This window comes from Pelmatolapia mariae, linkage group LG6 (assembly GCF_036321145.2).
Source record: "Pelmatolapia mariae isolate MD_Pm_ZW linkage group LG6, Pm_UMD_F_2, whole genome shotgun sequence".
NCBI lineage: Eukaryota > Metazoa > Chordata > Actinopteri > Cichliformes > Cichlidae > Pelmatolapia > Pelmatolapia mariae.
Genome location: NC_086232.1, coordinates 19,953,126 through 19,973,129, shown reverse-complemented (window position 1 = coordinate 19,973,129; position 20,004 = coordinate 19,953,126). Strand labels below are relative to the sequence as shown.

Sequence of the window (20,004 nt, the reverse complement as noted above, 5' to 3'; positions counted from 1 at the left end):
GCCAGCTGCTGTTGCTATTTAACTGGTGATATTCAGCATTTCAGGCTGAGAATTTATTCAGACGACATCGCAACTCAGCCGCTGAACGATGGGAATGTGTTGAGACTGGTCCTCTGGTGGAAGTTAAACATTGGTCAGGCATTGCTGCTACTGGACAAAAGTCAGCATGAGATGCAGCTTTGCTAGAACTGTCCGGCCAAAGGTCAAAGGGGTCGCGCACGCATTACAATTGCATTGATCTGTATGTGTGTACGTGCGTGTGTGGTTTCTATGCTGCACCTGAAACGTGCCAAATCTAGAAGATCACTGTTGTGCTTGTGAGTGCGTCAGTACAGGCATGTCTGATCACTGGTGCTATATCTGACCATTTATCTTAGTATTTACCTTTAGACTGGCATTTATAGTGTTTTTCTAATCCCACAAACCACTCAAACCAGCTTCTCAAAGCAAACTAACACGCTTTGCTGCTGTGCTGTCTAACATCTGCAAGTGGCATCTACGTCTATGTGTACGTCAGGGTTTTTTATTATTATTATTTAGGAATGTATCTCTTTAATTGGCTGGGAAAAAATACGAGTTAAAACCAGCTGCCTGAAATCTGAAAACAAATTTTCTGGTCTGACTGTACCATGGTGGTGGCAGAATCCATGAGAACCACTCAGAAATTCCCTGATGGGAAAAAAAACACTTCTACAGTTTAGATTTTTATCAGCTGTTCAGCTAAAACAGTATATGCACACTGTGCAGTCACAAGCCTGCTGTTTTAAGGTTAAGCTTTTAAAAATAGATAGAAAATAAATTACAGAGTGCGTAAATCGGATGTGGACCAGGTTGTCTATTTTCCCTTTTCTTTTTTTCCCTCATTTTCGTTTCAGAAGTGTTTTGTTTGGGGTTTTTTAGCTGAAACAGTGTACTGGTATTTTATACCTATTCTAAAATGATAAGGCATTTTACTTTTTTAAACATTAAAACATGGTTAGTTTTGATAAACAGTCCTGGACTGCTGTGGACTTTAAACCATAACAAGAACCTCCGTGAGCAGCAGATGCAGGCTGCTTAGTCATCACAGCTCCGTAGATATTCAAAGTGAGCTCAACAATTCACGCTTGTAAACAGCGGCACACAAATCAATCCCCACTCAAGGTCCACTTTAGGGACGCACAGATTGTGAAATTGTTGGCGGATACCAATGCTCAGAACAATAATTTGGCTGATGACAGGGTTCTTTGTTTGTTTGTTTGCTTTTTAGTTCTGATTTTATTTATACCAGCTTCTGAGGCAGGATAGCAGAGAAATCTTGTGCTGAGTGAACGCTCTCTGAACATTCGCCCAGCACAAAATTAATGTGACACAACACTGGTAAATGTCATCCTATTTGTCTTTAGGCCCACTGCAGTCTAGACAGCTTAGTTACAAACCTCACCTGCTGGAAATGTGCAGACCTCTTATATCATATAACTTAACTCTGTGATACTGAGACATTAATGTACATTTACTGGAAAAAAGAATCTGCAGGCGTCTTTTTTGTATGTGTATGTTTATAACATAGTGGGGCTTAACAACACAAAAAAGTTGGGATGCTGTGTAAAGTAAAGACAGAATGTAATGATTTATAAATCTAATAACCATTTTAAGGAGAAAAAAAATTAGGGTCATTCTGTATTTGATGGCAGCAACGTGTCTCAAAAGGAGAGCAACAAAAGGAAGAAAGCTAAAAAGCACCAGCTGGAGGAAGACTGCAGCTAATCGGGTTAATTGGCAACAGGTGAGTGACGTGACTGGGTGCAAAAAGAGGAAGACTTTGAAGCTCTCATCATCGACAGCGCTTGCACGAATCTGGAGAAATCTCTGTGCGCAAGGCCAAAAATCAATATTCAGACAGCACTGCATTAAAAACAGATGAGCTCAGGAACACTTCACAGTGATTTCCATCCATAAATGCAGGTTAAAGCTCTACCATGCAGAAAAGAAGCTATATGTATTTAAATGTGAACATCAACGTTGAAAGGTATATTCAGGTTCTAGATTAACATGTGCTCGCCTCAAGATGAGGCTTTTTTTCAGCTAATCCCTTGTATACTTCAACACGAAAATGCAAAATTGCACATTTCATTTATAACAAAAGCATGGCTTCATAACAGAAGAGTGTGGGAACGGCTGAACTGCAGTCCAGACCTTTGACCAGTATGTGTCTCATCATGAAACAAAAACAACACAGCAGATCCAGGAGTGTTGAGCAGCTGGAATCCTCAATCGGACCTTCAGTCGCACAAAACTCCAACAGCTGGTCTCGTCAGTTCCCAGATGTTTACAGGCTGCTGTTAAAAGAATCAGGGATGCTACACAGTAGTAAACAGAACCATTTCCCAACTTTATGAGTCATGCTGCTGCCATCAAATTCAAAATGACCATTTGATTTTCTCAAAGTCTGAGATCTGCAAATCATTGCATTCTGTTCTTACTTACATTTTACACAGCATCACTGCTTTTCTGGAATTGAGTTTCATCCATCCATGGATGGAATCGTGTTTGTTCATATTTAAATCAATAGATTACAAACATACACATAAAGACATCTGCAGCTTCTCAGTTTTTTTTTCCAGTGTATATGGGTTCTCCACATTTCAAGCAGATAAGGTTTCTAAACTAAAATCAAGACACTTCATACAAGGCAAACATGCCTGGGGTTTTCCCTCTGTAGAGTCTTTATACTAAAATAAATATAGAAAAATAAAGTCTTGAGATGACTGCTGTTGCAAATTATCTTTAAAAATTCAGTTGAGTCAGAATTGCATTTTGCAATAAAAGAGTCCTGCTTGTTGATTTAATATACCCAGAGAAAAGAAGAGGATAAATGATCTGGTTAAAATATCTGACTGTTGTCATATTAATGTTATTACAGCTTTATCAGAGCTGTGAGGTAAATTTTTGTGTCCTTTACAACAGTAGATACCATTTTGCCCTAAAACTGATCAGGTAAATGAAGTATGATCAGAAACCAGTAGGAAAAAGCAAACAGGGTTTTGTCCCTTTTTTTTTTTTTAAACATTTTGCATGCTGTATTTGCCAAAATTACAACAGCAAGTTCAAGTATTTGATTAAATGGCATTTTCTCTGTCCGTATTTTAAAATAAATATAAAAGTCAAGATCCAAACTGCTACATGGCATCAGTTACTGAATTGGCTTACACATTAACCGCAGCAAAACAGATCATTTCCACCAACTTTCCAGTCATTAAAAAAATGATAGAAGAATTAAAAACAAATGCAGCTTAATGAGATGGCAGAACACAGCTGGGATCACGAAACAGTCATTCATTCATTTCGCTCTCATTCAAGCACACATACCACATCTGTCTGTTGAACTTAAACACAGTCATTTCACTTACAGTAGTTGGAATGTTGGATGAAAAAGAAAACAAAAACAAAACAATCAACAAGCATAGAAAATAAACGCAGCGTTATCTCACAATCACATGGGATGTCTGGTCCCCGCGACAACTTTCAAGCAACGCACGCACAGCCACATCATTCGGTCGATGCGGCACAAACATCCTTTTATCCGTCAGCTTAAAAAAAAAAAAAAAAAAAAAAAAATTACAATGAGCTTGCATAGTGAAGCGTACAAAAGAAATGAGGCAAGGGGGCAGGGATGGTCAAAAGGTGCAGAGAGTTTTAAAAGTATGTACATGAGCAAAGAAATGTGCACCCTGTGTAGAGTCGACAAAACGACAAACTGAAGATAACAACCAAAAAAAAGAAAACAACATAAAATCGAGGCTTGACGGGCCCCTGTGCAGTGAGCACGTGGGGCTCGTTAGAGGAAAACCGGTAAGCCGGGGCCTTACGAAGACTGCGGCAGTTTTAAAAAACGGGGTTAAGTAGGTTGGTACACCTGTGCGCGTCTACCCCCGTGAGGAGGTGAGGGTGTCTCAGCAATTGGAGAAAGTTTTAAAATGAGCTCTGGGAGTTCTTGATGTTCTTAATCTCCAGCTCCAACTGTTTGATGCGTACGTCCCTCTGGTTGAGGAGCTCCCTCAGCCGCCTGATTTCCTCCTGCTGCTTGTGGAACTTCAACCGCAGCTGTGGACAAACACACACACGGGATAAGGAGTTAAATCATGGCTCTTGTGCCCACTGGAGACTCAGTTAAACGTCTCTACTACAAACTGCTGCCGTCAAGGTAAAACAAGCCTCGAGTGGAGAAAAAGTGTGACACATTCACATTAAGTAGGGTTTTAACGCTGCGGGCGTGCAGTTCTCCACCTGTTTTTACCCCATCTTTATTTCAAGATGGCACTTCAGTAAAAGCTTCTTTTGAATTTCACACCCGATGCCCTTCCTGATGCAAACCCCAAACGGATTTGTGCCTCCTCTTGCGATCTTGTGATAAGTAAATGTACTTAATACTTTCCACCACTCATTACTCATGATGGATTTTGTTTGTTCCGCCTCTTTGGCCTCACGTTAAAGCAGTCTGAACCTTCTGAGTGCCACGGCTTCTTCAGGTTTCCTAAAAGTAACTACACAGGACCTAAAAACAGCTCAGTGTCTTTAGCGTACTTTCAGAATTTCTCCTCATTTGTTTATATATCTGTTTACTTGTAACAGTTTATCATTTTCAAATGACACAACCTTAACTGAAGAATATCCTGGGACATGTACTCAACTTTCAGCTGCTAAGTAACAAGTAGGACGCATTTCTATATTTCGAGTCCATTGTAAAGAATAACTGACTAGGATGCAACTAAATATAGCTCATATTGCTTTTACGTCTGTCTTTGTGTGTGTGAAAAAGCAAAACCATCCAGCACCTCATTCTCTGTTCTGGGAGGAGAGCAAAGTGTGAGATCTTCTCCGTTGGTGACGGGTGTCTGAATCCTGTCATCCACTGTGTGGCTGCTGTCCTCTTTGCAGCTGCTGTCCTCTTTGCTTTCTTTGGCTTCCAGTTGGTCCTGAATGTAAGCGAGCTGTAGCATGCCCGGTCTGCCCTGAGACCTGCGAGTGTCCAGCGAGTTTTCCAGTGAGTTGCCCACTGCCTTCGTGTCTGAGAAGGACTCTGCTATTTGGCTTCCTGGCTTCAAAGACATTAGCAATGGACCTAGGAAACAAAGGATGCTGATCAGGGATTTAAACACTCATTAGACAAGCTAAAAGACTATTGAAAGGATATTCCATTTACCCACATACAAGTGAAGCACCGGAATATCAAAGGTGACAGATAAATGCAATTTCAGAGGCTACAGGACACAAACAGATCTCACGCGCAATCTTTCTTTACTTCTAACCTTTGTCCATGCCACCGAGCCACTCCTCTGCAGTCAGAGCAGGCCTGTTTCCAGCCGTCATTGGATAGAGGTCCTCTTGGTACGACTCCGACTGGAGACACGTGCACGGCAGATTCAGAAACACATTCAACATTAGGTCTGTGAAATGTGTTCAATTTGGATGTTTGTTTTTCTTTGTGTAGTGGTGTCTGCCATTTTTGTATAACACTTACCCTGCGGGGTACAATCATAGAAAGAGGCTCGATGAGACTCTTGATTGTCACCAGTTTGTAGAACCTGAAGACTTCACAGGAGCTCACATCGAGGCCTCGCTTCGGCATCACACCTGCAGGTTAACACACAGACGCACACAGATTGTATTCATTCTATTTTCAGAATCAATATTAGTCAAGGTAAGACGTACTGTATTTATAAAAGGAGTCTAGACTTTAGAGAACTGTCACACTAATATACAATGGAAGTAGGTTTATCCTTTCTTATGTTCTTTTTAGATAAATCATAACAACGGGGACTCAAATCTTATTTTTAAAAACACACTTTCCTCCATCACCAGGAAATTCACTGCAGGCAGAGCAGCAGGCAATTAAAGGTTACCCTGTATCAGAGTAACTTTATAAAGCAGAGCCACTACAAGTCCACTTCATTAAGTGCTTTGGGAATTTATAATATACATTTTAACCACAACAAGCAGGTGAAATAACAAATCTAACAAGTGCACATGTGACTTTTTTGCTGCCTGTACACCTGACCTGAGCCACAACCCCTTCAATCAGCTGTTTTGGCTATGCAAATATTGGAGGCTTATTTGCACAGCAGATTTGCTTAAAGGTGCACAGTGTCATCACAGTAGGCGGAGTTTCCAAACAGGGTTCAACTGTCACGTCTTTTATTAACACTCACTTTAGGAAATAATGTGTCGGTGACATTAATAAAGTTTAAAATTGAGTGCGTGTTTATGTGCGTGTGTTCCTTACCCAGTCCTTTCTGAGGTAGTTGTGAGCGGTACTCTGTTAAGAAGTGAATGTATGGTTTTTCTGTGCTGATCTCATAGTACCTGATATTCCCATCACCCTAAAAAGACAAAAAGCGAAGTCTCTGTAACAGTAATAAAGAATATTTTCTGTATGAAGCTTTTAATATGATTGTTATGATTTGTTTGGGGTTTTTTTTAACATGTTTCAGAGTCCCACCTTCCCAGCAAGGTAGAGCATGTGTGTGTCGGGGTCGTAGAAAGGAAAAATGACCCCCGACGAACCGTCCAAGTTGTCTTCCAACAAAGGCGCGGACAGATCATCCTACAAACACGCAAGAGGATCAAAAACGTGTTAAAACACAAGACCTAAGCAGCGCTGATGTAAACAAAATACAGAAAATATCAAAACACTGACTGAAATCCAATGCTCCATAAGAAGCACTCTGCAGCGGCGAATTAAAAACACTGAGCGCTCAATCCCTAATCCGAGCTTTGCCTTAATCCTCCGCCCACGATACGCTCTAAATCATCACAACACGCCGGCCTGGCACACCAACTATTACTACTACTAGACTACTAGGTGTGATCAGACTGGGTGATGACATAATCGCGATGTGACAAATAACTTTGGCTCCACTTGAACACGGGAATCAGTGAGCTGCTCAGGTAAACGTGCAGGGTTGCTGAACTGGTGCATTTCATCCACTAGGTGGCAGAGTTGCACTTGTGACAGGCTCGAGAGGTGTTTGGTAGTGAAGGAAGTATTCTGAGAAATCATTAATACAACAACTCTGACTTTACAAGAAAAAAAAGATCCTCAAATGTTGTTTAAAAAAATGCTAAAAAAATGTTTCCTTGTGCAAAAAAGGTCATAACATGAACCTGGCTGCACATCAGATAATTTCACAGGTAAGAAAACTTTATCTCAGTGCTCAGGGGTTTAAATGATGTAGTCCAGGAAATGAAGCTGCTTAAGTCATGGCCTCTCCAATGGTGACGTAATATGCTGACCATTACTTCACTCGTGTTACTATTAATACTCTGTAAGCTTAGATTTCACTTATTTGTGGCCCTTCTGTTGTTGCCAATTTCTCGATATCTCCTCCTCCTGCAGTCCTGCTAACATCCCTGCATATAAGTGTTCAATATATTAAACTTACTACAAATTATTCACACCAGCCTGACTATTTTTAGCCAAGATCGCCCCCAAGGAACAGGGTGCTCTCATTATTCCAACATCCAGACCAGCAGGTAAGCGCTGAGCTCACAATTACAATTGTTTGCACGAATGCTCGTGCTGCGATATTTATTATCCAGAGTCTGTCCTGTCTTTGCAAATTCTCATCAGAATGCTCCTGATTTGATCAGAAATGTCTACAGGAAGTTTAACAAGTAATCGATGTGAGGGGTGTCGACTGACAAAAAAACCAAAACAAACACCCCCACCAGACATTTGCTGACATTAATGCTTTTCTTCATCAATTAGCTATTTCAATTAATATTCTATTATTAATCATGTGTTCAATGTAAATAAACACGTGTGTGAGATGTCAAAAATGCCATTTTTACTATGAACATTTCTCTTTTTTTCCCCAACCATTTGCTTTGCTACAAAAAACACAAAAGCTTTTTGTAAAATTGCGATATTTTGTTGCAAACGTCTTGCTGCAGTGCTCTGCAACGTCTCTCACCTGATCCCACAGTGCTATCTGCCGATCATTGTAGCGCGACGTTCCCGATGTGAGAAGCATCTTGGTGTTTCCCAGGATCAGCACCTTGCTGGCTCTGTGCGTCTTGCAGTTGCTTTCCTGCAAACGTGACACAGTATACAGTATACGTGCAGCATTAAACAATGAACCTTGATGAACATTTATGCCATTTATAAGTCATAGAAAGAGGTTTGTGTTAAACCACTGGGATGTAATATGTGTAGGAGTTCCCTGACTGGGCAAAGGAGGCAAGAAAAGACTGATGAACATGGTGTGAATCACTAGCTGGTGACCCTGAGGTCTGTGGAGCTACTCTGTTATCCAGGCCAGGCCAGAGGTATCAATTCTGGCCGTGTGGTGCTGGATGAGTGCCTGGGTGCCCACGCAGGGAGCGGAGGGGGGAATAACAAGCAGGAAACTCCCACTTATGTAATATTTGCTGTGATGCTGCTGTGGACCAAACGCAGGCTTACAGTTCAATAATTTTCTTTTACAAATGAGAGCCAATTTAGACCGAATGTCACATGAACTTTACGCTGGTCTGAACTTCCTACTGTTAAACGATATCATTTGCAGCTTCTGACTGAGGTAATTAAGCTTAAGTCTGAGTCTTCCACCTAAAATCAAAGTGTTTAAATTCAGGTCACTTGCTGTTTTTCCCCCATTACAAAAAAGGGAAGATAAGAGAAGTGCACACAGCAGTACCCGCAGCAGCATTCCAGAGCGCGACTCCATCAGGCGAACTTTCCTGTCCTTGCAGGCGGTAGCGAGAAGACTTCCATCTGTATTGAAAGACATGGACAAGACCACATCTGGGTGGTGGCTGATGGTGCGCACGGGGTTCTTTATCACCGGCTCCGGACAGTCCAGGTTCCAGATCATTATCTGGAGGCGGAGGAACACAGAAAGATCAATGCAGGTGGTTAGGCCAAGAAGTCAGACACATTAAAGGGTGAAAAGTAACTGGTGGTGTGCTACAAGTAAAACACTTTGTATCAAAAAAACAACGATGCACTGACATCACCAACATACGATTAAGCCGCTCAGAGGGCCGAGTAATTACAGAGAGTGGTACATAATGGTTGTGCGAATGGACATAACAGTGCATACTTTGCTTATCTCAAAGGAATTTGTGCTATTGCACTCAGCTGTGTGGATGAAAAGAGGCAGAATTGTTTAAACATGGGAGGCCAGCATGTGTGCAAATACAGGCAGTAACTGGAACACGTATCTCTGGAGTTAAGACTTCGCGCCTACGGCCCAACACGATCTGAATTCTTAGGCTAACAAACAAAGTGCTCGTGATGCTGTGTAATGTAATATCTGAAATCTTTACAGGTCGGTTCAGTGTGAACTGCAGGGCTGCACTGTGATAGATAAGCACTCTCGGTTTAGGTCACAGTGCTTTCGGAGTTCATGCCTCGTTATCTTATTGTCTTTTTAGCTATAAATGACTCCAAGCTTGTGTAAGAGGTGGTGTTTGTGTGTGTGTGTGTGTGTGTGTGTGTGTGTGTGTGTGTGTGTGTGTGTGTGTGTGTGTGTGTGTGTGTGTGTGTGTGTGTGTGTGTGTGTGTGTGACTGTGTTACCTGGTAGTCATAGGCAGTACTGAAGAGGATGTTGTTAGCAGTTGGGTGCCACTCGATGAGGCCCACTCTGCGACTGTGACCCTGGAGCTCCTTCCATGGTACTGTAATGTTTTTATACACACCATGAGGAGGGATTTCCCACACTTTAACCTACAAACACACACAAAGAGGACCAAATTGACGAAGATCCGTGCCAGAAACAAACCACCTCTCTCTCAATCCATAAAGAACAGCCAACAGAGAAAGACATTTAAAAGAAATAGCCTGAAACTGGGTTTTTTCCTCTCTCTCTACAGTGATTTGTTCTGAGCATCTGCCAGGTCAGAGCTGAGGAATGTGAGGAATTACTTCTAGCTCCTTTCTGGAGGCTATAAAATGATCTCCCTGCTGCAACATGCTCAAATCCCATGAAAATGACAACACGTCAGTAAACCGCACTGAAAATGGACTCTGTGTGCGTTCCGGTGTACAAACCGTGGCGTCCTCGGAGCAGGAGGCGATGCAGCAGTCGTTGAAGGGATTCCATTTGATGTCTAACACGTTGCCCCTGTGGCCCGACACTCGAGGTTGCTGAGGGTCCACTTTACCCGTCTGGCAAAATTTAAAACACAAAACATGGACATTAGGGAAAATCACAATATTTTTCCTCTTGGAAACAAAAGTGAAACCACTAATCAGCTGCTCACTACACTGTGGAATGAGAAATCCTTCTCCTCACATATCGTGTCTTGAATAATCGGGCCCCATCTTATCTCACAGACGGATGGACGCCCTCTCTACTTTTAAAGCTTACAGTTAGGGCTGATTCAGGTGACCTTGAACTTTAGTTATGCTAAAATAGACCTAGGCTGCTAAGGCCTCCCATGATGCGCTGTGTGTTCCTTGTTCACTCACCTTTTTTCACCCTTATTTGTTTATACACCACTTTGCATTTAATCATTAGTTATCATTAATCTCTGTCTCTCTGCGTGTCTTTTGTCCCATCTTCCTCTCCACACCCCCAACTGGTCTTGACAGATGGCTGCAACTCCCTAAGCCAGGTTCTGCTGGAGGTTTCTTCCTGTTAAAGGGGAGTTTTTCCTTCCCACGGTCACCAACTGCTTGCTCATAGGGAGATGTCTGATAGTTGGGGTTTCCTTTCTACTTTTGTAGGTTCTTTACTTTATAATATACAGCATCTTAAAGAAATTCTTGTTGTGATTTGGTGGTATATAAATAAAACTGAACCGAATTAAATATTTGCTCAAGACAAACATATTATTGCATTTTACTCCATTTTTCTTCTTAACATCCATCTTTGGTATTAGTGGACATGCTTAACTACAAATGTTTCATTTAGTTCAAATAAATATAGAACAAGAAAAAGATTTAAACACACACATACACACACGTAACCTGATGTGCACCTCCTGAGAAATAATATAGGTCGGGTTGACGCAGCCCACAATGACTTGAATGGCATGGAAAGTCGCAGTGTAGGGTTAAGAGGAGTTCCCGGTTAAGTTAGGATGCAGATTTCGCACAGAAGTCTAAATCAAGCTTTATCCTTTATCTACAGTAACTGGCATGTAGTGACCATAACCCCAGCCCAAGCTGCACAGAACCAACATATAGGGGAAGGAAAGAGAGGACAAACAAAAAGGCAGCCTATTTAAAAACATGCAAAATAATAATTTTGCACTATACTATACATTAAAACAAACTGTGCCAGCAGTCCCCTGAAGTGCCCTTGAAGGTTATGTCCGTAAAATCACAGAACTGGTGTCTGTAATTTCAGAGTTTTTTTGTAGCTCAATCCAAGAAGTCGAGCTGCCCACATAAAAAGCAGCTTCCTTGACCTCTGCACAGCCTTGTTACAGAGTTTGGAGAGCTCAGGCTGCCTCTATATACTTCTAACAGCTGAACTTTTTCTTTTGGCCAATTGTGGGCAGAGATATAACCTATTGACGTTTAATAATACTGAATGAATGTATGATAGAATAACATTAGCATTCACCTGGAGTTGCATTTGTCGTCAGCCAGTGAATTCAACTGTTTTTGTTTGGGGGGTTTTCTCTACCAACTCCTCTGGAAAAATATCTGGATTTAGCTGCTAAGTGATGCTAAATAGGCAGTCAGCTATGTTAAAACCTAAAACTGATGAGAAATGAGAACAAAACACGAACAACAAAAGCCCAGACAGGCACTAAAAGACGTAGACTTTTGCTACCCTTGAGGGCGTTTATCAGACTCCACAGTGAAAATTCCACGTATCTAAACACGACGTGCTGACATGTGCAGGTTAGGTCGGGTATTTTCATTCAAGAAAAAAGCCAACGCGACATGACAACATGACAACTAACTACTCAGACTGAAGGTGGAATTACACTAACTGTTTTTAACAGACACACACCCCCAATGATACTCGTACAACGCGGAAGATTTTCTGCCTCAACAAACCGGCTAATTGTTCCATTCGTATAAGCAGAACCTCCTTTAAACTGACATTCCTGCTCAATAATCTAGCCTGTAGGTGCGTAAGGTGTGTTTGAAACAAGAAAATGACGTAACCATTATTTAAAACTTCCAGCAAGCCCAACGCATGCATGCAAAAAAGTATTACATCTGCTCCTGTATTTATATGCATTAACTACTTTCTTCACAGAACAACGGCTCATCTGTAACAGGCAGAGGTGGGATGTGGAGGCGATTGAGGGGAGGGAGTGCTGAAATTTCACATCCTCTGAATAGTGAAACGGAGGGGAAGAGAGGGGTCAGAACGTGAGTTATGTCATTCCTAAGATCCTATGCAACTCTTACCCATGCCAGGAGGATGGTGATAACTCAAACAGAGAGGCAAAGTAAAGAGGTGTGGAGCTTGATGAATCCCTCTGGACTGGAGATGTACAGAGAGACAGAGGATCTGTTTAGAACGTGAGTGCCAACTTCTGTTTTTTTCTGCTGTTGTGGCTGACATCACCAGTGGATGTCATAACACGCATAAATCATGTGTGAATGAGTGAAGGGGGGAATGAGACAGACTAATGATGTGATATTTAGGTTGTAGCACATGAGCAGCCAGGGTTGTACTTTATTTAGAGATTCTTCAGGCTGTGTTAATGCTGAGCTATTTATAATCAGACCCAGGTGTGTATATCAATGCAGAGAGAACAAAAAAGAAGAAAGAGATGGTGAACAATTAGCAGAGAAAATTCTGCCCTCCAAAACTTTCACTTTATCTGAGGTTAGAAGAAAAATGCTGAGAAGCAAGAACTTTTTGGCTGATTTTTGCTCAAACATGTGCGAAATTTTTAGTGTGGTGAAAGTTCAGAAGGGCCATTTTGTTGATGAATATATCTGTGAAACCAGAAAAGGAACGATCAAGAGAATCCATTTTGAATATCGCTACAGTCTATAGTGCTCTTAGAACAGTTTTTTCAATAAATCTGGACATTGCAACCCTTGTGCTCTCTTGGGAAACAAGTTAAAGGTTGAAGAAATTGATTTAAAAAATGCATCTTGAAAACCTTTTTAATACCAGCCTAAAAAAGATGAAGAAAAAGAAAGCGACGGAAAAATTGTTTGATATTTTTGTATGGAAATCCTAATTTGTTTGATAAGGCCTCAATCACGCAAGCCTATAGTCTGGCCGTCGATCTCCTAGCAACCACTGGTCACTAAAAAAGAACTGTGCTTTCCTCAACTGGCTGCTGAGTGGTTGCTGAAGGTCACGTGCTGTTGCTAGGTGGCATTGGTCACAAAGAAAGTGCTGCACGAATTCCTTTAGTTGCTAGCGTATTCCCACAGTCGCCTGTAGTTTGCATAGAAGACGCAGACTTGTCTGCAAACACTCTTCAACTACTCACCAAGCGGTAGTGAAACTGTGAAAACTGTAACACAAACAGGAAATGCAGACCATGTAAAGTACCCTCTTTGTGACTGATCTCACCCAGCAACCACTTGCAAACCAGTTGGGGAATACACATTTTTCCCTAGCATTTGTTGCTTGCCAGGAGGGCCCTGACCCGTCTGTAGATCTGCATGTCTGAGGCCTTAGATATTAACAGCAATGTGACATGATGCTAAGGAAACAACTAATGCTCATACAGTTAATCCAGTGTTTTCTTTATTCTAATAACTGAGATCATGTTTGTTTGCTTTTGCCTTCAATTTATCAACAGTAAGAGATGAAGCTGTCTATGCCATTGCTAGTTAACAGAAGCAATTTTTAAGAACCACATTAAAGTGAATTTTTTCACTTTATCTTCTGAGAAATGTGACAAGTTAAGAGACAGCATTTCTGCAGACCAACTACCTGTACACCTAAAATCTCTTCCATAATGTCACAACTTTTTGCTCACCGTTTTTTATTTAATATATGGACTTCATCTATAACCCAGCCAAAAAAACTCAGATTAGCTGAGATGTTGTTTCATTGGGACAACAGATGCCACTTAGAAATAAAGCAGACACACAGTATTTGAGTCATTCCTAACTTTGAGGAGTCAGAGGTGCTCAGTTTAGGTCTTTCATCTGACTGGAACAACACAAGTGGGAAACAATGGCACCTTATTCTTGTGTCTTCTCTGCATTATGAGGTAAATGCTGACATATTGCTTTAAAAAAAATATAAAATACCTGTGAACCTGACGCGAGGTACAGATACTCACATGATGGACAGACAGGACCAAGAAGGCCCCTCCTCCAGCACACTCAGTGATGACAGCCAGGAAACGTGGGTTGATTGCACAGAAGCTGTTGTCCTGCACACTGCGTGTGATTGGCACGCCATCATAGCAGTTCTCCTTGGTGGCGGCCTTACCAAACACGTGGCGGAACTTGGAGCTGCGGTACTGAGGACGCCATGTCATCTGAGGGAAGGGCGAGGAGAAGAGAGGTCAGCCAAGGAGAGCCATCCATCACACAGTTATGGAGACAGAGGATTTTATAGGCACTAAGCCTCCTGGTCCTTCTCACGAGCACAGGAGGTTATTATTTAATGGTAGATGTAATAAGACAGGGAACTGATAACACGCACAAAATTAACACTCGCTTCTCCATAAAAAGTACAAAGTTAAAAAAACTCTTAGAGCGTTCGCCTTATCTCGTGCTTTGTGACACAGACCTTTCAGATCAAAGCAGCGATGGCTTCACTGGTAAACCATAAAACCATAAAAGCAGCACAGATTTTATTTCAGTATCAGATTTTATTTCAGAGATGGTCAGTCACGTCTTAGATAAAAAGCATGACACAAAAACCAGCGTGTTAAAGTATAAACAATAAAATAAAAACTGGGACATGTTCTGCAGGGTTACTGCAGCATCTATGGACCATCAAACAAACAGTAAAAGGGGGGTTAAGTTAATTAAGGAATGACACCATATGCATCATGGCAGACGGATGTATGAAGGGTTGCTCTTTAACCAAAATGTAGTTCTCAAACTCACTGACAGAAAGTGTACACTAAACATCATTCAAAGGAATTAAAAACCGCTCTGAAGGTAGAAAAAACTATTTTCTGTTGTAAACAACAAAAACGTTTTTACCTTAAATATGTGCTAATGACTTTTTTCTAACTTATGTGGGCCATTTTGCCCCTATTTAATATGAACTAGGCGCACATAGGTAGGAAAAGTGGGGTAAAAGATCAAGAACATGAGCAAAGACACAAGTCCACTAGGGAAGTCCGCTGTCTACAGTCCATGTAAGTATGCACCATCAGTTCTATCAATTCCAAAATATGTGCATTGACTTCATCACGTCCCAGGTCCCAGTCACGCAAGCCTACAGACCGGTTGGAAAACACTCGTTAACAACCAGTCACTAGTGTAAAATGTGTATTCCCCGAATCGTTACAGTGGTTGGTGGCAATCATTGTTAAATCCATTGCTAAAATGCTAAAACTTAAATAGGCCTATAGACCAGTCAGTGACCCCTTCACTCAACCACCAGTCGCTATGGAAAAGTTTATACTCCTGGATCTGTTGGGGAGTGGTGGCTCGAATTTGCTTGTGTGAAAATCGGTCAGAAAGTGATATACAGTGCTGCACCAAAAACCTCTTTTTGGTCACTACCAGGTTACCATGGTTGCTAGTAGTTTGCATGGAAAAGAACAACTTGCAAATTACTCAGAGTGGTAGTGAAATGGAGACTGTTTCCCTTCAAAGAAAAAGCTGCACCTTTGCCACTACAGCAGTAATGCACAACTTTTACTCTGAGGTCAAACCATCTCTTTTTCCAGTTAGTATCACATTTTTTCAACTTTTACTGCCGCTTGCAGAGTAATGAGAGTATCTATTGGTGACCGTGGTATCCTGCCAGCAACTAAAGTGATCACATGGTTTTGGATCAGAACCCTCTATGCGACGAGGTAGCATGTTACTGTACTAAATTTAGTAATTACATTAATTACTATTACATTGTTACTTTCAAGGAATACCCATCTTTCCCTAGCGACCAGTGGTTGCCGGGTAGATCACTGATTGGACTTGTGGCCTGTGCGACTGAGGCCTTAACGTAACATGTCAAGTAAGTAGGACAAAGAGGGAAAATACTCTGTAAACAGTTAACCTCAGGACACAAGCTGTCTCAAGCCAAAAGTGCATATCTTGTGGCGTTCCACAGGGTAGTATTTTAGTCCCACTTTTATTACCATTACGTGTTAATGATGTAGGTTTTGCTTGTTTTTATATGCCAATTATTCAGCGTTTCTTGTCCAAGGAAACTGTGGTGAAACAATTTCTGAGCAAACCGCCCGGCAGTAACTGGTAGATAACTTCTCACTTCATTTGGAAATAGGCTACAGTGCTTGGGTTCCATGTAAGAAGTCAGCACAACATATTAAATGATGATGTAATGAAACAAGTCCTCAAACAGACACATCATCATTTTATCATTTTTGGCCATTTAAGGTCGGCGTACTTCTAGCGAGCATCCAAACTACAATATAAAAACAGTATGTAGTGCATTGACAGTGAGTTGCTCTCCATGTCAGTACTTCAAAGCATCCAAGAAAGAGGAGTTACATCTAAAAATAAATAAAGACACCACTGAGCGAGCTACTGAACATGAACGGAATGTATCAAGGTAGAAAATGTGAGCAGCTCGGGGCTTCGTTTTTAACAACCATCTTTGATCTATTTTAAGCACATCTGGGTTTATTTATAGGCTTATAAAGCTAGTTATGAAAGGCTAACTTGAAGTGTAACAATCTACCTACTGGAAATGGTTGGGAGAACATTTTCATTTTCACTTTTGTTCCATATGAGCTCATCTGTGTATATGTTGTGAATGACAATATCTGCAGTAAAGATTTTAATTGTATTTTGTATTTGTATCACATACAGATGTTTTTTCCTAACCAGTGTCATCAAAATGTATTACAGCTCTCAATAAAGTCTACTACACTTAACCCTAGAACACTATCGCTGGGTGATTTTCACCCGAGCAAATACATTTACATGATTTCTCTCTCCTGCAGCTGTTAGTGTGTTGAGGAGATTGTGCCTTCACCAGGGAAGTCTCAAATGTCCCAGGAATGGGTGTATCAAAGACCAGCTTTCCAGCGTCATTTTTTTTTTTTTAGGAATTTTTTGTTCTTGAATTCCAGATTTTTCTGTAATTTTGGAGCATTATTTTAGCATCCCCCCATGACACTTTTTTTCATTTTGTTAGACATGGCACAGTTGAAAGTAAAAGCTGACCACTCTGATTTGTCATGTGTTTGATATATTTTGATGACAAGTACTTTTAGTTGGTCATATTATATCGGGTAAAAATCACCCGGCGTTAGTATTTGTGTTACTATTTATAGCGATAGTGTTCTAGGGTTAATGTATAAGGAGTGAAAAACCTGCAATACTTCCCCAATCCGGACTCTCCTTTTAGCCGCTTCCCCTTAAGCCAGTCGATGCATATGTCATTATTGTGAGAGATAAGTGGCTCTGGTCCACTGGGACGAGGTCTGGCCAGCCAGCATGTCTGCTCTGCTGCTCTGGCTGGCTTTCCGCCTGCCTGCTGCATGGTCATTACTTATGAATTAGGGGTGGAGGCGGCTGATGGACAAGAACGCAAAAATGGATTCAACCAACAAAGTATAGTAAATGGAGAGAGCGATTAGAGAGCTACAGGGACATCAAAGAACAAGAACAGCAACAACAACAGTAGGAGGTGGAGGTATAAACCCATTACAGGTTTGTGTTTTCCTACAAATCGCACCTACAGCAAATCTTGTCACTGAAAACAGTGACATCATGCTCCTGTTTTATGTGGACTGCCCTCTGGTTTTTCACATGATGGCTAAATAAATACATGGTGAGCATGATGCAGGTGTGGCTGGAAAGAGGCCGAGGAAGGATTTAGACCAACAGAAGGATAAAATCAGGTTTAGAGAAAGCAAAAAGAAAGGAAAGAAGAATGCTACAGAGGTGTGGAGCATGACTTCATGGCTCAGTTTACCCTTCCACCTCTCACCTCCTAGCCCGAGGCCGTCACAGAGAGCCTCGTACTGTCACACGGGAACCTGAGAAGGATTTAAACTACTCAGGTGTTTAAGACTCTGATTGCCACTCAGGCGTTCATCAGTCACATCCATGTCTGCTATTACCACAGTTACCTTGTCAGCAATTGCTGCAATAACAAAAACACATTTTGCTCATCCTCAACCTAAATGCTTAAAATAGAGTAACTTGAAAAATGGTGTCTCTTTTCTTCTGCTAAAGCTTCTCCTAAAATTGATCACAGATAAACTGATTCATCTAAAATATCCAGATTTTTCACAGGGCCACGTGATGCATCTTCAAATCCTATCCAGTCCAGTTTAATTTTTATTTGTTTATTATAGCAGACGCAAAAAGAAAGCAACAAATCTGGAAGAAACTTGAACAAGCAAGTTTGAAGTCTGAGTCTGCAGCTGTGAGGGCAGCTCTGTGAGCCGTTACTTTAGGAGTTCATATGCTAAAATGCAAGAGCAGATACTATATGGCTTACACACACAGGGAGTATAAAAATGCTGAAATAATTTAAAGCAAAATAAAGCAAGAGGCTCTTCATAAAATTGTGACCATGTGAGATATTAGTCTGAATACATTTGCACCAAATTTAATCCAGAAACACCTCCTGGTTTTGATAGAAAAGCCGTGAACACCCACAAAAATATGACGCCAGTCCACTCACTGGAATAACGGTTAATATACAGTACATGTCTAAATTAACTGTAATATAAAAAAAAATGAATGGAAACCGTCTTACAAGGGCTTTAATTAAACCAGTAGTTTAATTACACCTTGCAGTAGCTTGCTGGCAGCTCACATACATTCATAGTTGCATCATGTTTCAAGTAGGTTCAAATAAGTTTAAGTCATGAAAGGAAAAGGATTATTTTTCTATTACCGTTCTCTGCTGTACACTCCCCTCACTCATTCTGACCGCCTGTCTCTGAAGACGAGCCCGGGTAATGCATCCGTCAGCCAGCCTGAACTACACACTCGACCTGTTCGTAAAGCGTGTGCAAAAGTGTGATTGTCGCTCAGTTCATCATGGAAAAATGACTCAGCCCCACCATACTAACGCATGATGCTCAACTAGCCCCACTGACAAAACCCACATTTTTCATTTTGAGCAGTGACTGTATTAAAAAAAAACCTGAAACATTATTTTTAGTGGAGCTATAATTTCATATCACGTGTATTCGTTTATGGCTGTGCTACAGAATTATTTGGTCAATTTGTGTTGTTGGTAAAATGACACATCATGAGAGTGAAAAAAGAGAAGAAAAAAAAAAACACGGGTGGTGGACTGACTGTTTAAAAATTAGCCCATGTTTGGGGGCTAATGCTCAGGTCCTGCTCTACTATACAAATGTCATTTTAGCCCATTGTTAGGTGGGTGCCAAGAAAATCATGGTGTCATAATACATTATATATAATCATATTATTCAAATTTTGTGGATATAAATTAGAGGTGACTGTTGTAAGGTGTGTGTCAACTCCTGATCAGGTAGTAGGTTCACAGACAGAGATTTGGTGTATTAATATCAGATACTGTAATCTAATCACTTAAAAAATATAGATATTTTCCAAGGTTTTTTTGCTGTAGGTCATGTACACTGTGCTACAGTGTGAGTTAAGTAACTTGTGAAACTGCTAGTTGAAAGTTGTTCCCCACACACTGTAATAGCTTTAAAAAACAACGTTTGTATAGTTATAGTTCAATGTTTAACTTCAATGTTAAGTGTAGGCACTGTCTGGACTAAAAGTATGGAAATGACTGCTAAAAGTAGTTTAAATATCAAATCAAGTTAAAACATTGAAAGCATGACAGATGGCGCCGCTAAAGCTTATCTTACAGATTCGTTGATGTCTGAAGGTGGAAGCTTAGTTTTGAAAACAAATTCATGGTGATTATCAGGTTTTTATGACTTCTATTCTTCTCTATCTGCTCCGTAATAACAAAAAACCTGTTAACTTC

The 20,004-nt window shown here is 40.9% G+C and overlaps 1 protein-coding gene across 3 annotated transcripts in view; it reads right to left on the bottom strand.

Moving 5' to 3' along the window:
- Window positions 1-20,004, bottom strand: part of coro2aa (coronin 2Aa) — a 48,033-nt gene that overhangs the window by 748 nt on the left and 27,281 nt on the right. For all 3 annotated transcript variants that reach the window (XM_063476140.1, XM_063476141.1, XM_063476142.1), the window contains 11 exons: window positions 14,207-14,407; window positions 10,032-10,148; window positions 9,558-9,707; window positions 8,676-8,855; window positions 7,953-8,069; window positions 6,479-6,583; window positions 6,263-6,359; window positions 5,501-5,613; window positions 5,289-5,379; window positions 4,815-5,101; window positions 1-4,083 (listed from right to left, as the gene is read on the bottom strand). The exon at window positions 1-4,083 is cut by the window's left edge and continues 748 nt beyond it. In XM_063476140.1, the coding sequence (XP_063332210.1) occupies window positions 3,952-4,083; window positions 4,815-5,101; window positions 5,289-5,379; window positions 5,501-5,613; window positions 6,263-6,359; window positions 6,479-6,583; window positions 7,953-8,069; window positions 8,676-8,855; window positions 9,558-9,707; window positions 10,032-10,148; window positions 14,207-14,407 (1,590 nt within the window). In that variant the 3' untranslated portion in view covers window positions 1-3,951. The remainder of the gene's footprint in view (window positions 4,084-4,814; window positions 5,102-5,288; window positions 5,380-5,500; window positions 5,614-6,262; window positions 6,360-6,478; window positions 6,584-7,952; window positions 8,070-8,675; window positions 8,856-9,557; window positions 9,708-10,031; window positions 10,149-14,206; window positions 14,408-20,004) is intronic.